The following is a 15,851-nucleotide window of genomic DNA, read 5'->3' as shown; positions in this document are numbered from 1 at the left end:
TGCAAATATTCTTTGGTTTACTTATTACAACAAAAGGACATAGCGATCAGCAACAACACGGGCAATTAAATAAACAGCGAATTCTCTATATGCTTTCTAACAAAAAGTCTTCAGATGTCTGAAATGTATTAACTTCATGCTTTTAAGTACATTACAGTGTCTACAAAGTCACATTTTTTTATCCCCAAAGGCAAGGCAGGAAGATGAAGGAGAAAAAGGAAGAAATGTAGGAGGGCAGAAAGGAAGAAAAAAAAAAAACCTTATTCAAGATTCGCTTTTCTATTTGTTAAATAGTATATAATGCAATGACAAAAACTAATTTATGTTTCTAGTTTCACTGTACACAAAGCAAATAGGTTTGGAATTTATTTTCAGATGATTAAGTTTTCTAAATTCACATCATCATACACAGCAGGCTAGTGTATAAAATATACCGACTCATACCATTTCAAGAGAATTATGACCTGTTAGCAGGGTTCTAAATATATTAGGGCATTGCACAGGTAAGTCACTGTGTTTAACTTATCTTAGGCAGACCTAAAATCATGTACCGCAAGTACACGGGGAATACTCTTCCCCAGTTAGGCTATTTTACTGTAGCTTATTCCTCAAATAATCCCCATATAATCAAAGGAAGCAAGCATCTGTGAAGGTCTATAAGGATGTATACTTGGCAGCCTTGCAGACAGTAAGTTTTCACCATTGAGCTGGAGATGAACAAGCCTGTTAAGACTCTATGTGACAGTATCACTGTTATTATTTAAAACTGAATGATTCATAAGGGCAACACTAGGAAGCTGTGATCTGTGTGGAGAGCATAAAATACTATAAATGAATTGAATATATATTTTAAGAGAAATCAAAGAAATGATACAGTGTACCATCACCCTCATAGCCTGTTACTAACTTTACTGGACTCTGATAGTTTAAAACTTATTCTGTAAAATTCATAGAAAGATTTGGATTGTCTGACAGCATATTTTTTTTTGTCTATCCATCTTGCAAGACTTACTTTGCTCGGACAGTTCTGTTTTACTGTTTTTATCCAGCTGTTTCTGTAGGCAAAGCACTGTAAAAAGTCATGTGCAGTCTTTCTTCCAGATGGACTGCTCATAATAACAAATCAATTTAATAAAAATATTTTGGAAATCTTGTCATAATGTAAAAAACCTTTCTGCATGCTCCCTTATTCCTTCATAAATCAACAGTGTTACATCTACAAATAATGCATCGGCAGTCAACCTTAACACAAGCGCTTATATGTTCCCCTCATCTAGCATTTTGTTGACACCATCACAAAGTTTCTGCAAATGAAGTTTATAAGGTCCAAAGGGATTGTACAAGGCAGCCAAAAATTCACAATCAGAGAAATGATCAAACACATTGTTGACACGTCCATGTGACTTTGCAGTTAGGTGACGCTGAATGATTTCATGAAGTAGCTCTCTACAATCGTTTAACAGTTTGGACAGAAAATTCCTGTCGAAGGTATAATCCACCTGATGGAAACTGACCACGGTCTTAGCCAGCTGATGAACTTTCTTCTTGAATTTCTCCATCAACGCTATTTCATCCTGATTAAACTGGTTGTTCCTGTAGAGAATTGCCAATTTGAGGACTATTTTAATGAGGTTTTTGATGATTTTCTCTGCTTCCTTTTTGTTTTGTGTATATTCTTTTGTCACTCTGTAGAGCTCATCTAGAACATCACTGCTTGTATCATCGATCAAAGTAGTTGCTATAGATTTGGACACCATTTTTCCAAGGATCTTTTTCTGGGCCTGAATGGCCAGACTTTTGGAGTTGAAGACATCCGTGGCCACTAGAGGGGAGAAAAAAAGTATGCAGTCAATACTTTGTAACAGACATACTATGGGCAGCAAGTTGAGGAACATTTCCACGCCCATTCATTCCTACTAGTCCTGCTAACTGCCACAAAAATAATGCAAACTTATGTATATAGTTGCAAAAAACCCCATCTTTTCAATCCCTAAAACTGTTGTCTTTAGTTTTACATTCTTTTAGGCTGTTTTACTTTTCAGAAAACACAAAATAAGATAGAACTTGCTCAAAAATGGTTTAAAATATCTCTCCATGTATGGGTTGATGGGATTTCAAATTGAGGCAATAAACCTGCCCTATTTGACCAAATGAGTCATGTGTCTGATTCGATTCTCATATTCATAATGAAATCTGAAACCATGACTATCCTAATGTCATGACAATTACCACTGCTTCTCAGTTAGAGGTAGTAATTCGGTGAACTGACTATTGTAAAACTTTTTCCAGCTTAGCATTTCAAATGGTCAGTGAATTCAGATCCCACACATGTACTATATTTTTATATATATTTATGTATATTAAAACCATAATACAAACAAAAATCCTTTCTCAGCAAACAATACTGAGATTGTCTGCGTGCAATCTGAAGGTGCTAGTTTTCAGAAGGAAAGCAAGTATAAATTAACACTTCTTTGTTCTATACTTAATGCAGAAATAGCCGGAAATGAACAGTCTAGGGATTGCCATAACAATTGCTAGCAAAACCTTATAAAGATATCCTTCTGTGATCAATAAAGTAGTACCTAGAAGAGATTTCCCCCTCCAAAACTATGCTTTCTTGCACCAGTATACCCAATGACTGGTTTGTAACTTCTTCAAACACTTAACTGCCCCAAGCCTTCTTTCAGAGACTTGTTTTGTGAAATGTTACTGCTCATGTTCTGTTGCCGGTGACAAGTATTTACAGCGCATTCCCCTTGCAGCACCTTCTCCACTAAGTCACATGTGAATTTATATTTCTAGGTTGAACAGTCTGGGGGATGGCTGCCTTTATACTGCAGCTTTCCTGGCACCTCAGACACTCTGAAGGAAAGCTTCATCTGTTTACATTTACTTCACATATGGAAGGTTTGCTTTGCAAATACAGGGTCTGCATACTGGTTTGTTTGTTTTTGGTTTTTGTTTTTTTTTTTTACTGAAAACAAACTCTGCAGATGCCAAACCGTAAGTCCCTGAATTTGGAAAAGGTTTCCTCTTAACTGTTTGTATTTGGGCAGCTGGGTGTGTTCAGACACAGGGTGCCTCTGGGGTTCCAGCAAATAGAAGGAACTTGTCTTTCAGGACACGTGAGACAAAAATCTGTATTTTTTCTTCTTGAGAAACTTAGTAACAAGCTTCTTTTTTGTCGTCTCGGAAACTTTCAAGCAGGTTTGTTTAAGACTTTCAGTGCAAACCTGTATTTTGTTTTGAAGCATGAAGTATTTGAGCACATTTTTAAAAATCTTTAGTACACGAGGACGCTTAAAAACCAAAGAATCCACTGTTAACAGTCTTGGGCAAAGCACTCAAGATCACAAGACAGAGATGTTTCTCAACCACAAAGATACAGGAAGACATTAAAGATGCTAAGCAGTCAACCTGAACTGAAAATATTTGATTCTTTTTTTTGGTGTGTTTTTAAATAAAAAACTGCAACTGTTACTGATAAAATAAAACTAATCGAAGTATTTACAAGGGTATCAAATACTAGAACTCAACACCCTATGCTTTACAAAGATCTGCAGACTAATGATAACTTTTTTCCTCCAAAACAGGAATATCAGTTGTTCTTTCATAACTGTTATTTCTTTAAATTTCCAGTTTACTAATTGCTCATGATGTTGTTTTTCTGAACTCCACAAAGATATATATATGTTCATACTAATAGCAGTCTCTGTTTCAAAATATATTCCATAAATTTGCAGAGAAACCCAAGACCTCCCACCCCCCCAATCCAATATATACATATTTTAAAATGTTCTATTCCATGATGCTGGAGGTATTCTTAGAAAATGCTCACTATATCACACACAGCATCCTCCACTGTAACTGAACAGAAATCCATACAACCTGCCTCCAGCAAGTCACACAAACACTCAGGTATGGTTCTAACAATTTACACATAACAACTGCAACGTATCAGTTTCAAGAATCTGAGAACATGGCAGTTTTCTGAAATTTTTACAGCTTTTCAACAAAAAAACCCTTACATTACATAATTTAACGTTTAACAAAGTGGAGCTCAATGTGTAATTTCCATGGTTAAACAAAACAGGAATCGCTTACTTACAAGAGGTGTTAAGCTCTTAATGACACTTCTCTAAAAACTAAGTTCTGGGACTACCCAGCACAGCCTATTTTCTATCTACTTCGCAATACACCAGAAGTCAGCCTCATTTCCCGGTGCTATTACCTGTGTTCTAATTTAATTGCCAAGTATATAACTTCCATACTTCAATATTTCAGTCAATCCAAAAAGGAACTTGCAAACTCTTTGTATTTTATAATCAGAATTTTTCTTCATCACTGGTGGCAGAAAGACCTAAAATGTACTTTACAGGCTGTTGCTTAAATAAACTGAGTTTAAGCAGTAAGATTGTAGAGCTTCTTCAGATTGAACACACATACTTCCTTAAAAAACAGTAAAATTATTACTTACTTTTTCATCCAATGGAATTGGAATTGTTAATGCTGACAGGAGAAGAAGAGACAAAACACCCGAGGTGAAGACTGGCCTGAGGCTTATTTACCCCACTAAATCCAGGGCAGAGTTTATCATGTGCTTTGAAAGCCTGTCAGAAGCTACCACAGAGTGAACATGGGTTTTTCCCCCTCACCATAACAGCAGCTCTTCTCAGCTACCTTTCTCTTCTGCCTGCAGTGCTTCATTTTGCTTTGGCACCTCAGAATGCAAAAATACATCGCAGTGGTTTCACTTCCTTGAAAAGAGAGCTGAAAGGAAATTGCACTGCTGAGCAAGCAGCGCAACACCAATAGCCGTTACTGCTAACTGACAACTGGAACAATTAGCAGAAAGGGAGGGAGAAGAAAGGTCCTGTGACTCAAAAGGGCAAGGGACATGCCAAGAAGAGGTTAAAACATTAACCTGGTATCTGCAAATGCAGATACTCACGTGTATCATGTATCGGAGATGCTTGATTCACAGGTCACGGGGTGCCACCGGCTGCACACGTCACCAGCCCCCCATTCCCAACATGAGTACAGCTGAGCATCCCCTTTCAAACCTCTGACTAAATTTCAGATGCTTAAAAATATCCCTGTAAATCCACATTTTGACAACTAGTTAAAGCAGCCTCATTTTTTTTTTTTTTAGAGTTGATGGTATGTAGTCACATTTTAAGAGCGATTACAGATTTTAAGAGCTGGCCAGGATGTATAAACCTCTCACCACATGTACTGTATTGACAGGTCCCATCTTTGCACTTCAAACTGAAACAGTGCCATTTCTCTCGTGGCCTGCAATAGACTCAGAGTTTGGGCAGGCAATCCCACTAATTTTAAGAATCTTACAGATCGTTTTGCCTCATGACTGCTCTTCACAGCTCCTGTTTCTTTCCTGTGCACTTTATACTTCACTTTTCAAAAGCGTATCATCAAAAAATACCCTATTGAAATCGGTGGGATGTAATTTTCTGTACAATCTATACAAATAATCATCATTACGTTCAGTAGGGCTGCCCCTCCACAGAGGACAGCAGTCCAAGGGGAAAGGCTCTCAGAGGAACTCCTGCCTGCGTTACTTTGAAATTCACAGGGTCTTAGGGATGATGGGGACACCTGCAAAGTTTTTATATATGTGACTCAGAGGAGCAAACAAGTTGCTAGAGACTGCCTCCTGTGAAAGTTGGGAGCTCATTAATTACGAAACTTCTTAATTTTTGCAACCAACAATATGTGTGTTTAACATTAGTATTTTGTGTGCTAAAGTCAAAAAATATTGGACACGTAGCATTCTCGCTCTGTCTTCCCCAAAATATTTTACTTTACACAGGTTTTCTTTAAAACCGTGGTGAAAGTATAAACTTTCAGTGAAAATTTAGAATTGTGGGTTAATAAGCTCTCAGGAGACTGGTACAAAAGTACAAGAAGGCTACTACTTATGGCTGCGATGCTGACTTTTCCCTGACGTGGAAGCTAGCTCACCTCCCTCTGTACTGCGGCAAATGCCTATTACCAGATACCCTATTTCTCAACTCCATTTAAACTAAGAAAAAACAAAAAGTAGAATTAAAAAAAATTTTTTAAAAAGTAGAAAAAAAAATTGAATCAGATTATTTAACTTCTTAAATCAAGGCAGGATGTTTTTTCCACAAGATAACCGTCAATGGTAGATTCAACATCACTTGCAGTTGAGTGTATTCAAGCTCATGTATGTTGCAATGAATACTCGAGTCAATCAGTATTTTTAAGCTTGCTGCAATAAAGAAGGACCAGAAAAAAGCAACCAGTAAAAACTTCCAGTAAACCATGTTAAATTCCATGGGCAAATCAAGAGCTGAGCTTTCTGACATGAGCTGCATTTCTAGCATACGTACTCAGTGTGCTGATACAACAGTCCCGGCAGAACAGAAAACGTGACTGTGAAGCCATTAATAACAACGCTGCTGCGAGAGACCCAGTTCTCATTTTAGTGATTGGTATAACTCGTACTGCACTAGTACGCGGTGAGCATGAGGTGCAAAAATGACACAAAGAACACTTACACAGGATTAGGAGGAAAGAGACAGCACCGACTGAGCACTTCAGGCAGCATTTAAAAGACTGTATCACATAGCTTTGAGAAATATGGCAACTGATTTCCTGCCAGGCATCCTGTGTGGACAACTGCATTTCACTCTGTACAGACTGCGGGTGAGAGCTACAGCTAAAAGCCCGCGCATGCCATACGAACTGCATGTTCAGTCAGACTCCCACAGCATTGTGAGACAGCATCGTTTCCCTTGAGGGAGGCAACCTGAAATCAGGTGGGAGTGACAGTGCTAAGCTCTCCAAGAGTACGTGACCATGAGTCCTGCACCTCCAAAATCATGAGAACACCTAGATATCGAGAGATAAAGAAATTACTGAATTTCTACTTTTTCTTGTGCCTTCTGCTTTCTGGGTCTTTACAGGGCTACCCTTATTTTCAGGAATGATGAAGGCCAGAAACATTAAAAAAATAAATACTCTGGGGCGTATAAATATATGACTTCATGTATAAACACATGACTTCAGTAAGGTAAAGCTCCAAGGGTGATAAACTGCAAGAGCTAGCATCAGTGAACGAACAAGTCCTGAAGTACAGAACAGGCAGAAAGAGTCATAAACCTGTTACCAGGGCTGTAAAAATTTTCACAATGTACTTATTACATGATGATAAGATTAAAAAATGAGCGGTAGGACACAGACCATGAATTCTTCAGATATGAATACGGTAAACTGATTTTTCTAGCTGCCGCCATGATTTATAGCTTCTTCTTAATAACCGTCTGAGGGAGTGAGTCATGGTTTCAAAGAATGTTTTTTGGTGCTGTGGTTTGTTTTTTTTGTTTGTTTTTTTTTTTTAAACAGAAGAGCCAGTGTTTTGATTCTTATCTAAGTGCTTCAAAGTTTCCAGGGTGAAAGGTGTGTTAAATTTAAACTTTTTAAAAGCACAGGTAGAGTCCTTACAATGTAGAAATCATTCCAGAAATACAGCAGTTCACAGATGGCCACTTCAGCATATTGGCTAGTCTGTGCATTCACAAGCGTTTGATCACTTGTTGGCTTTTCAAAAGCTGGTGAGAACTGAAGCTTGTACCAGCCATGCAAGACCAGACAGCGCTCTGACAGCTTTCACTCTTCAACCTCAGACACTGGGACAGCAACTTCTAAGCTGGCTGATGGCAGGGGTGAGAAGAGAACAGGGCAGCCACAGATTTTATTGAGAAAAGGACTGCAACAGGGCAGACTGCTTGGATAAGCACCATCAGGCAATGGAAAAACCAGAGCGCAAATGGCTAAGTGCAGAAGGAGGGACGGGGGGAAAAAGAAAAAAACAACCCAACAAAAAACAAGGGCCCTACACAGCTCTTATTTCTTCCAGGTACCTCTCTACCGTTTTGATTCAGGTACAGAAGGTCCTTATTTGAGAAGCAAGTATTTTATTTGGCACCTTGTTTCTCAAAAGGGAGACTTATATATGAATATCACTTTTAACTAGAAAACAGTTTAAACTGAAATGTTCAATACATACAAAGCATTAGTTCATAAAGGTACATAACCTTTGCCTACCGTTCTCTTAATAGGTACAGTAAATTGTACTAAATTTTCGTTCACCATAATCTTCACCAACTGAGCATACTGTGAGAATTTTAATTAGTCAAGCAATGCATACTAATTTTAACATTCACACTGGAAGACCTTCAAAAATAAAAATACCCAATCTGAAGCCAAGCCTAATGCACAGCAAATATTGCATGAGCAGGCTTACTGGATTTGGAAGTCAGCTCTGAGGCTGCAAGTCACTCTGAAGCAACAATTAATCAAGGAATTGGAAAAAAATCTGGCTAATCAAGCATTTTTTTAAATATTCAGTCTGTCTAATCTGTATACTCATACTGAAAGTGGGCATACATTCAGCAGCAGGAACATGGAAAAGATAGAAAAGCTAGCAAACACCATTGGGAACGCCTTTTTTTTTACTCAATAAAGTGCTGAAGAAGACATTGTCAGTAGGTTTGCCAAATGCATGCGATATTGTAATATGCTTCCTGACTTTGCTATTTAATTCTAGCCTCAGTGTATTAAAATGTCCAAAATCTGACCAGCAGCAAAAGACAACCCACTTTTTAGCTGCAAGAACAAAACCAAACCATGAAAACACAGAAAACAAAGTGCTTTTTTTGATCAAGAGGAGAGAAGAATTGCCAAAAAAAGTACCTGGAGGTTAAGGCTCAGTAGTGTGGCAAGGAAAGATGCTATTTCCAACAGGAATGCATGTGCAGAGTATTGCAGTCCCATGAGAGCAATCTGTGCCAACAAGTTATTCTGGTTTTACATGCCTGTGCTTCCCACTGCCGCCCTGTGCATCACACGATACACATACTGTAGCTGATTTAGAAATTTTAAAAAGCCGCCTTAAAACCTCTTTTTCCTACAGCTTCTGTATGTATTTTAACTAACAGCACAGCTTTAATACGGAAAAAAAAATCAGATTAATTTCTGATGACTGCTCTTAGAGAAGCATATTTTAAAATATGTTGGACATTAAACAGAGAAAACGACACTCACAGAGAGCAGGGTCATGAACTTCATTTGGTATTTCACTCCTTTTCCACCATTTGTTATCCTTGCTGGAACGTAACAACAGGTGCTGTGGTATTAAATATGCAGCCTGTGTATTTCAGCTGTTGGCCATTTCAGGGCTACATCAAGTTCCTCTATAACTACCAGGTGCCCATGCACGCTCAACAGTAATACCACCCAAATCTTTTCCTAGGAAATAAAGTGTATCTTAGGTCATTCCTTCCGATCAAGCAAATGCAATGCAGATACTGTGGTTTTTTTGGCCAGCCTTAGAAACACGTAATGAACCACAGCAAGGCAACAGTGCCAAGCTCCCTAACCCAAGTGGCACTTCCAATAAAGTAATCCGGCCATTACATCTGAATGTTTTACCAGAAGTTAAAGTTTAAAAAGAGGTATCTAATTGCTCTTACAACCATCCCTGAAAAAGGAATGTCTTCTCACAAAAAACACTTAGCACAGGACCTAGAGTATCAACAGAAGAGCTTCTGGCTTGAATGCAGAAGGAAAAGCACAGAGACCAGCACCCCTGCAGAACTTTTAATGCATTGGAGACTTAAATTTGACATGGGGGCGGGGTGGAGGGGGAAGGTAAGAGGAAGTTTAAGATAACGCGTGGCAAAAATACAACAAACTGGAAGGTCGAGACAAGATGGCAATCTGGCATGACAGGAACAGGGAACTCAAATTCAAGGACAAAGTAGCAACCTGGCTGTCAAAATGCAAAGGGCGTATCTTTTGAGTAGTATGTAAAGAAAGCCACAGGAGAGGCTTCAGAGAGTTCAGATGATAGAAAGGTTTGTGAGTGATGTTAAAACGGCTTTGAAAGTAGTTAATACTGCTTTTCCTGTATTTCTAGTTCTGGTTCTCTGTTCTTCTCAACAGTGATCCATACACTACCCTGTTTCTTGCAGACAGGACTGGAGTCCCTTGGTATCTCTCTTTGAGTGTAATGTTGAGAAGGCTGGATTGCTAGCTTGCACTTTGTTTATATTTATTACTCTTGTATCTTCCACTGGTTGCCCTCAGAAACTAAATGACACCTGCCCCACAAACACAAAATTTCATTTCTGTCTTTCCTTTGAAAGAAATTTCTGAGGCACTTAAGATTGACACAGCTACAGGCCAGATGCTGAAAAAAACAGTAGTGAGGGCACTCAGTTCTCAAGTGTCTGGTTAGTTCATCCTTTTTTCCAGTATCAACATTGAAATGAAGATTATAAACCACAAGGAAATAAGTCACCTAAGAATTTTACTTATCAAATACTGTCTGTTCTTTAGGCCGGGAACACTACTGATGCCCTTCATCTCTCTGGAGTTTTTATTTTTTCCTACCTGTTTTCCTGTTTTATAGCACAAAGGTTGAGTTTTCTGGCATTAAATGCATGGCTGTACATACAATACATGCTTTGCCTACTCTTCCTGTAATTATGGAAGACCACACCTAGTAGCCACAGTGGTCGTTTCCACTGCCGCTGCTAACATGCATTTCCCTTACTTTCGTCTTCTACAAGGAGCAAAATAAACCAACCCCTCAGTTTTAACTTTTCCTATCAATATTTAGTAGCCATATCCTGCTCCCTCTTTATCCATACTAGGAAGGCTCTGCAGAGGGACCTGGACAGGTTGGATTGATGGGCTGAGATCAGGTGTAAGAGGTTCCTGCACTTTGGTCACAACCCCATGCAACGCTACAGGCTTGGGGAAGAGTGGCTGGAGAGCTGCCCAGCAGAGAAGGCCCTGGAGGTGCTGGCTGACAGCCGACTGAACATGAGCCAGCAGCACCCAGGTGGCCAAGACGGCCAACAGCATCCTGGCTTGCATCAGCAACAGTGTGGCCAGCAGGAGCAGGGAGGTAGGTGATCGTGCCCCTGTACTCAGCACTGGTGAGGCCACACCTTGAATATTGTGTCCAGTTTTGGGCCCCTCACTACAAGGACACTGAGGTGCTGGAGCATGTCCAGAGAAGGGCAATGAAGCTGGCGAAGGGTCTGGAGAGCAGGTCTTATGAGGAGAGGTTGAGGGAACAGGGGTTGTTTAGCCTGGAGAAGAGGAGGCTGAGGGGAGACCTTATCCCTCTCTACAGCTGCCTGAAAGGAGGTTGTAGCAAGGTGGGTGTTGGTCTCTTCTCCCAGGTCACTAGCGATAGAATGAGAGGAAATGGCTTCAAGTTGCACCAGAGGTGGTTTAGATAGGTTATTAGGAAAAATTTCTTCACTGAAAGAGTGGTCAGGCATTGGAACAGGCTGCCTCAAGAGGTGGTGGAGTCACCGTCCCTGGAGGTATCTAAAAGATGTGTAGATGTGGCACTTCGGGACATGGTTTAGGAGACATGGTAGTATTGGGTTGACGGTTGGACTTGGTGATCCCAGAGGTCTCTTCCAACCTTAATGATTCTATGATACCACTACCAGGACTTTTGTCCAAACTTCCAGCCATGAAATAATGGTTGAGAGTATTTTGTCTCCTTCATTCCCTCACTCCCTTGCTGTCAGTTCAGAACAGGCTCTCCAAGACCCAAATGCACAGTCTATCTTTTGGAGGCTTTGATTTGACCCCTGTTTGTTTCCACTTGGTTTGCTTTATTCCTGGCATCTCCAATTCAAAACCAATGCTCAAAACATATGAAAAGGTGTGCAAAGTATTTCTACACATAACACTTACTGGGGAAAAAACCCCCTCCTTGAAAAATATTTGACTTATCAGCACCTGAACTCTCAAGCATAAACTAAGACTGTCAAGACACAGGTCCACCTCCCCATTCATCTTAAGAGTTTGTTTTTGCTTTCATCAATGTCTTTAAATATAGTAAAATATAAAGCGTAAGAGAAAAATTCTGTCTGTAAAACTGTTAGCTACTTGTTCTTCTGTAAAATTAAATCTTCTGGTTAAACATCATGTGTGTGACATTGTCATTTCTTTTATGTCAGGAAGCAGTATTATTTGGATACAGAACTTTGATACCTAGTAAAGCACTAACAATCCTATTTGTACATGTTGCGACTGTATTTACTGACTAAAACTAGACAGTTTCCAGAGGTCCCTTTCAGCTGGAAGCAAGGACAAGACTGTGAGCTTGGTGATGACATCTTATCAGAGATGTAGACACCAGAGTCAAATTTTATTCTTAGCTCTTCCTGAAGTATCCACTATTTCTGTTCACAGCTGCACAAATTCATGATTCATTGATTCAAGTTCTTCATTAGTTTCTGAAGTAAAGTCTAAAGTCACTATCTCTCAGTGAATATTTTGAATATAAATGTTTTCAAGTGAACAGAAACATTCATTAATTTTCTCTTTTCCAAGTAGGAAAAAAACAGTCCTTGGAATCAGTAGCTGAAATACTCACCAGTGTCATTTACTTGCTTTTTCTAATATTAAACCAAAATTTTCTTCTTTCTATAAATAAAACTATCTTTGTAGACTAGTTTGGTAAAGTGGACTTAGTAAAAGCAAAAAACAGATGTCATGAAAGCTTTAAAACAAGGTAATTTCTCCATTTTTCAAAGTCAGACTTTCCTTGATGAAGTTAATTAAGTGGAAGCTTGCACATGCACTGATTCAGTGCTTTATTAATTTCTGTATAAAGTGAAATAGAAACATTCTGGGATCAAGACTTGAGGGTATCACATTCTTAGAGGTCCACTGAAATCACAGGTTAGCTACCAAAGCCTTAGAGAAACCTGCAAGTACTGACCTTCAAAGGTACATAAAATACACCCTAGAATATGTCCCTGGATTTCAAATTACACACCTTTCAAGGATAAAGGCTCTCAAATAAACGAAAGCCAACTCCCACTTTACTGCAATTTATTCTCATTACTGTAAATTGCAGCAGGAACAGGACTCTCTGCAGACACCCCAACATTTGTATATTGTATGTTAAACTGAAATGTAGGTTTCCCCTACTGCTATGCAAAAAAAGGTCTTTGATCTTTCATTACTAATCTGCATAGTTACAAATAGCTACAAATATCAATACTGAATTCAGCGAAAGGTAGGGAAAAATAAATTAGTTTATACTAGTTTATAGTATAAATGACATTGCTTCTGCTGAAACAGATCTATGGTAAAGACTTTTGGATCCCAGGTTCCCCAGACTGAATTCACCACCCCATGCAGAGGTGTGGGCTCTCTGCTTCTCATTGCTAGCCAGTCAAGCACTAGAAATGAACCACAAAACAGAGTTGTGACAGGGAATCATCTGATGAAACTGAATCAAACCACACCCCAACCCAGGCAGGGAATCCTATGAAGAAAACAAAATTTATGAGAAAACATCCCTAAAGGATGAATGTAGAATGAAACTCTCAAAGGCACGTTTCCCAGTTTCTCTCCTCCTCACTCAAAGCAAGACTGTGCCCAGATGACACCAGATTTAAGGCTTGTGCTTTTGCTGATGTTATGGTAAAAAAACCAAGTTGCTGGCAGTCGCATTTGCATTGCTAATGCCACAGCATACCCTGTTCAGCAGCCACAATGAAGATGCATCCACAGAAGAAAAGAGTACACCTACCATTAAAGAACAGAACTAACTCAGCAAATCTACTGATGCAGACAGAAAATATGAAAATCTCTAATTTTCAGATTTCCCATAGTACAAAATAAAAAGTTAATGTCAATATGTATAAGACTAATGTTCAGATTGGTGCTGTTAATGCAGAAACAGTCAGTGTAAGCACTCAGATTTCTTACAAAGTCATATGCAGCAACTGTTACTACTAACAGTAATTCTACTGGATACCACTGGATCCATGAAGTGTACCTAATAAGCAAACATGAAAAATTAATCCTTAAACATGAAAGAAAAAGTAATTTTGGCTTTAAAGCCATTGTGAAATAGATGAAACTATTTTTAGCCTTCTACTTCTTTTATTGAGTATGATGTATGGAAAAAGAAAAACAGAAGTTGTTTTGTAAAGTAGCATAAAAATCAGTAGCTCTTTCACACCTCTTTTTGAAATGCTCTCCTCTTTCCACTTTTTGTAATCTGATTTTAACAAAAAAAATCAGTCCAGAAGGCTGAAATAATACCTGCAATATAGTTTTAATTTGCTTATTACCCAAATATGTTTACAGAGATGCTAAATGTCTGAGGAAAGAGTGGGGAGGGAAAGCAACTGGCTTCTCAGAAAGCAGTATTTAAGAACCCTTATGAAACTGTCACATTTAACAGAAGGCTTGACCAAATTATAAATCCTTACTGATGAAATGAATGATATGTGCTTTTGAATAAAAGTTACAAATTGCAATTAATATTTGAGTCCTACATATTCCTTGTTATCCCTGGGACATGTACTACAAAATACTCATTCTTAGAAGCCATTCATTGAGCCTTTTGCTTTACTTGGAAATAATACTGGTAAAAAATACAGCCTTTCCGAATGTAGGTACAGGGCCCTTCCCTTACCCAGATACTTCTTTTGGTTCTCCAGAGATTCACTGACTTTTGCTCTCCAATCTCCAACCCACCTCATTTATGACAGCACATGGTTTCCAAATTCCTCAAAGAAAATAACCTGAGGGTCTAAGAAGTGCTATAATATAGCAAATGCTGTCATCAATTGATAAATGGAAGGAAGAAAGGGAAACTAAACCTCCAGTTCAACAATCAGTTCTGTAAGATGGAAAAGACTGGTAGAATTTGAAAACGAAGCACTATCTTTCCGTATGTGGAGTACTGTGTGCAGTTTTGGGCTCCCCAGTATCTCTCCAAAAAAGAAGCTGACAAACTGAAGTCCAGCAGACAGCCACCAGGATGATTAGGGAGCTGGAGCACACGACACAGAGGACAGGCTGAGAGCGCTAGTTTTGTTCACCCTGAAGACTAATAGTGGACCTAACCAATATATCAAACTTGTTATTGAATAGTTACAGAGAAGACAGAGCCAGGCTCTTTTTCAGGATACACAGCAAAAGAGCAACGCAACACACAAGAGCAGCAGCAAGGGGAATTCTCATTAGGAATGACCACCTTCATAGCATCTAACTTTGAATTTGGATCCAACTTCAAAGCCAGCTCTGCTTCCAGAAGAAGGTTGTGCCCGATGACCTCCAGAAGTTCCCTGCAGCCTCAGTTAATCTATGACTTTCTCTATTGACCAGATAGCCATGGGACTGTATATTGCTTGAAATTAGATACATGAGTCTTGCAGTTTGCTATGGATTAAAAGATTGGATTACATAAGTATAATTATATTAACAGAATTTTCTCAAAACAACCCAGCATTCAACCCAACAATCGCAGCTAAATGATTAACCTGCTAAAAGTTTCAGTGATTCTCTGAAGTAGCCTACCAGGCTACACCTAGTGCTTGTCCCTTGGCCTCTGCTCAAATTACTACCTAGCTTCCTCATCTGCTCCAAGTGCACAAGGGAGAGATTCCTAAATACGTGGGGTACAAAGTGTTCTGCCGAAGACACCTACTCCATATGAACTTCCAAATGCAGTATACAACAAAAAAACACCAGTTCAACCTATTCAATTCCAAGCCTGTAGAAGAAACAATAGTGGCCACCTAATCCATTCACAGATAAGCTATCTCAAAGATTACCCGGATGTGGCCAGAAAAATAAAATCAACCACTCTTTCAGTTTTTGAGGAGTGAGATGCAGAGGTTGGAAAAGACCTTCAAGATCATATCAAGTCCAACCGTAAACCTAACACTGCCAGGTCCCTAAACCATGCCCCTAAGCGCCACATCTACACATCTCATCACTCAACTAGATGGGCAGCCTGTTCC

The 15,851-nt window shown here is 39.1% G+C and overlaps 1 protein-coding gene across 5 annotated transcripts in view; it reads right to left on the bottom strand.

The window, feature by feature from the left end:
- TNFAIP8 (TNF alpha induced protein 8) overlaps positions 1 to 15,851 on the bottom strand; it is a 66,063-nt gene continuing 50,212 nt past the window's right edge. For 4 of the 5 annotated variants that reach the window (XM_075079267.1, XM_075079269.1, XM_075079266.1 and 1 more), the window contains one exon: positions 1 to 1,822. In XM_075079267.1, the coding sequence (XP_074935368.1) occupies positions 1,257 to 1,822 (566 nt within the window). In that variant the 3' untranslated portion in view covers positions 1 to 1,256. Of the gene's footprint in view, positions 1,823 to 4,480; positions 4,764 to 15,851 lie in introns of those variants that run through there. The other variant, XM_075079268.1, reaches the window with a different exon arrangement.

Source organism: Phalacrocorax aristotelis, chromosome Z (genome assembly GCF_949628215.1).
Source record: "Phalacrocorax aristotelis chromosome Z, bGulAri2.1, whole genome shotgun sequence".
NCBI classification, from domain to species: domain Eukaryota; kingdom Metazoa; phylum Chordata; class Aves; order Suliformes; family Phalacrocoracidae; genus Phalacrocorax; species Phalacrocorax aristotelis.
This window is presented reverse-complemented; position numbering and strand designations above follow the sequence as displayed.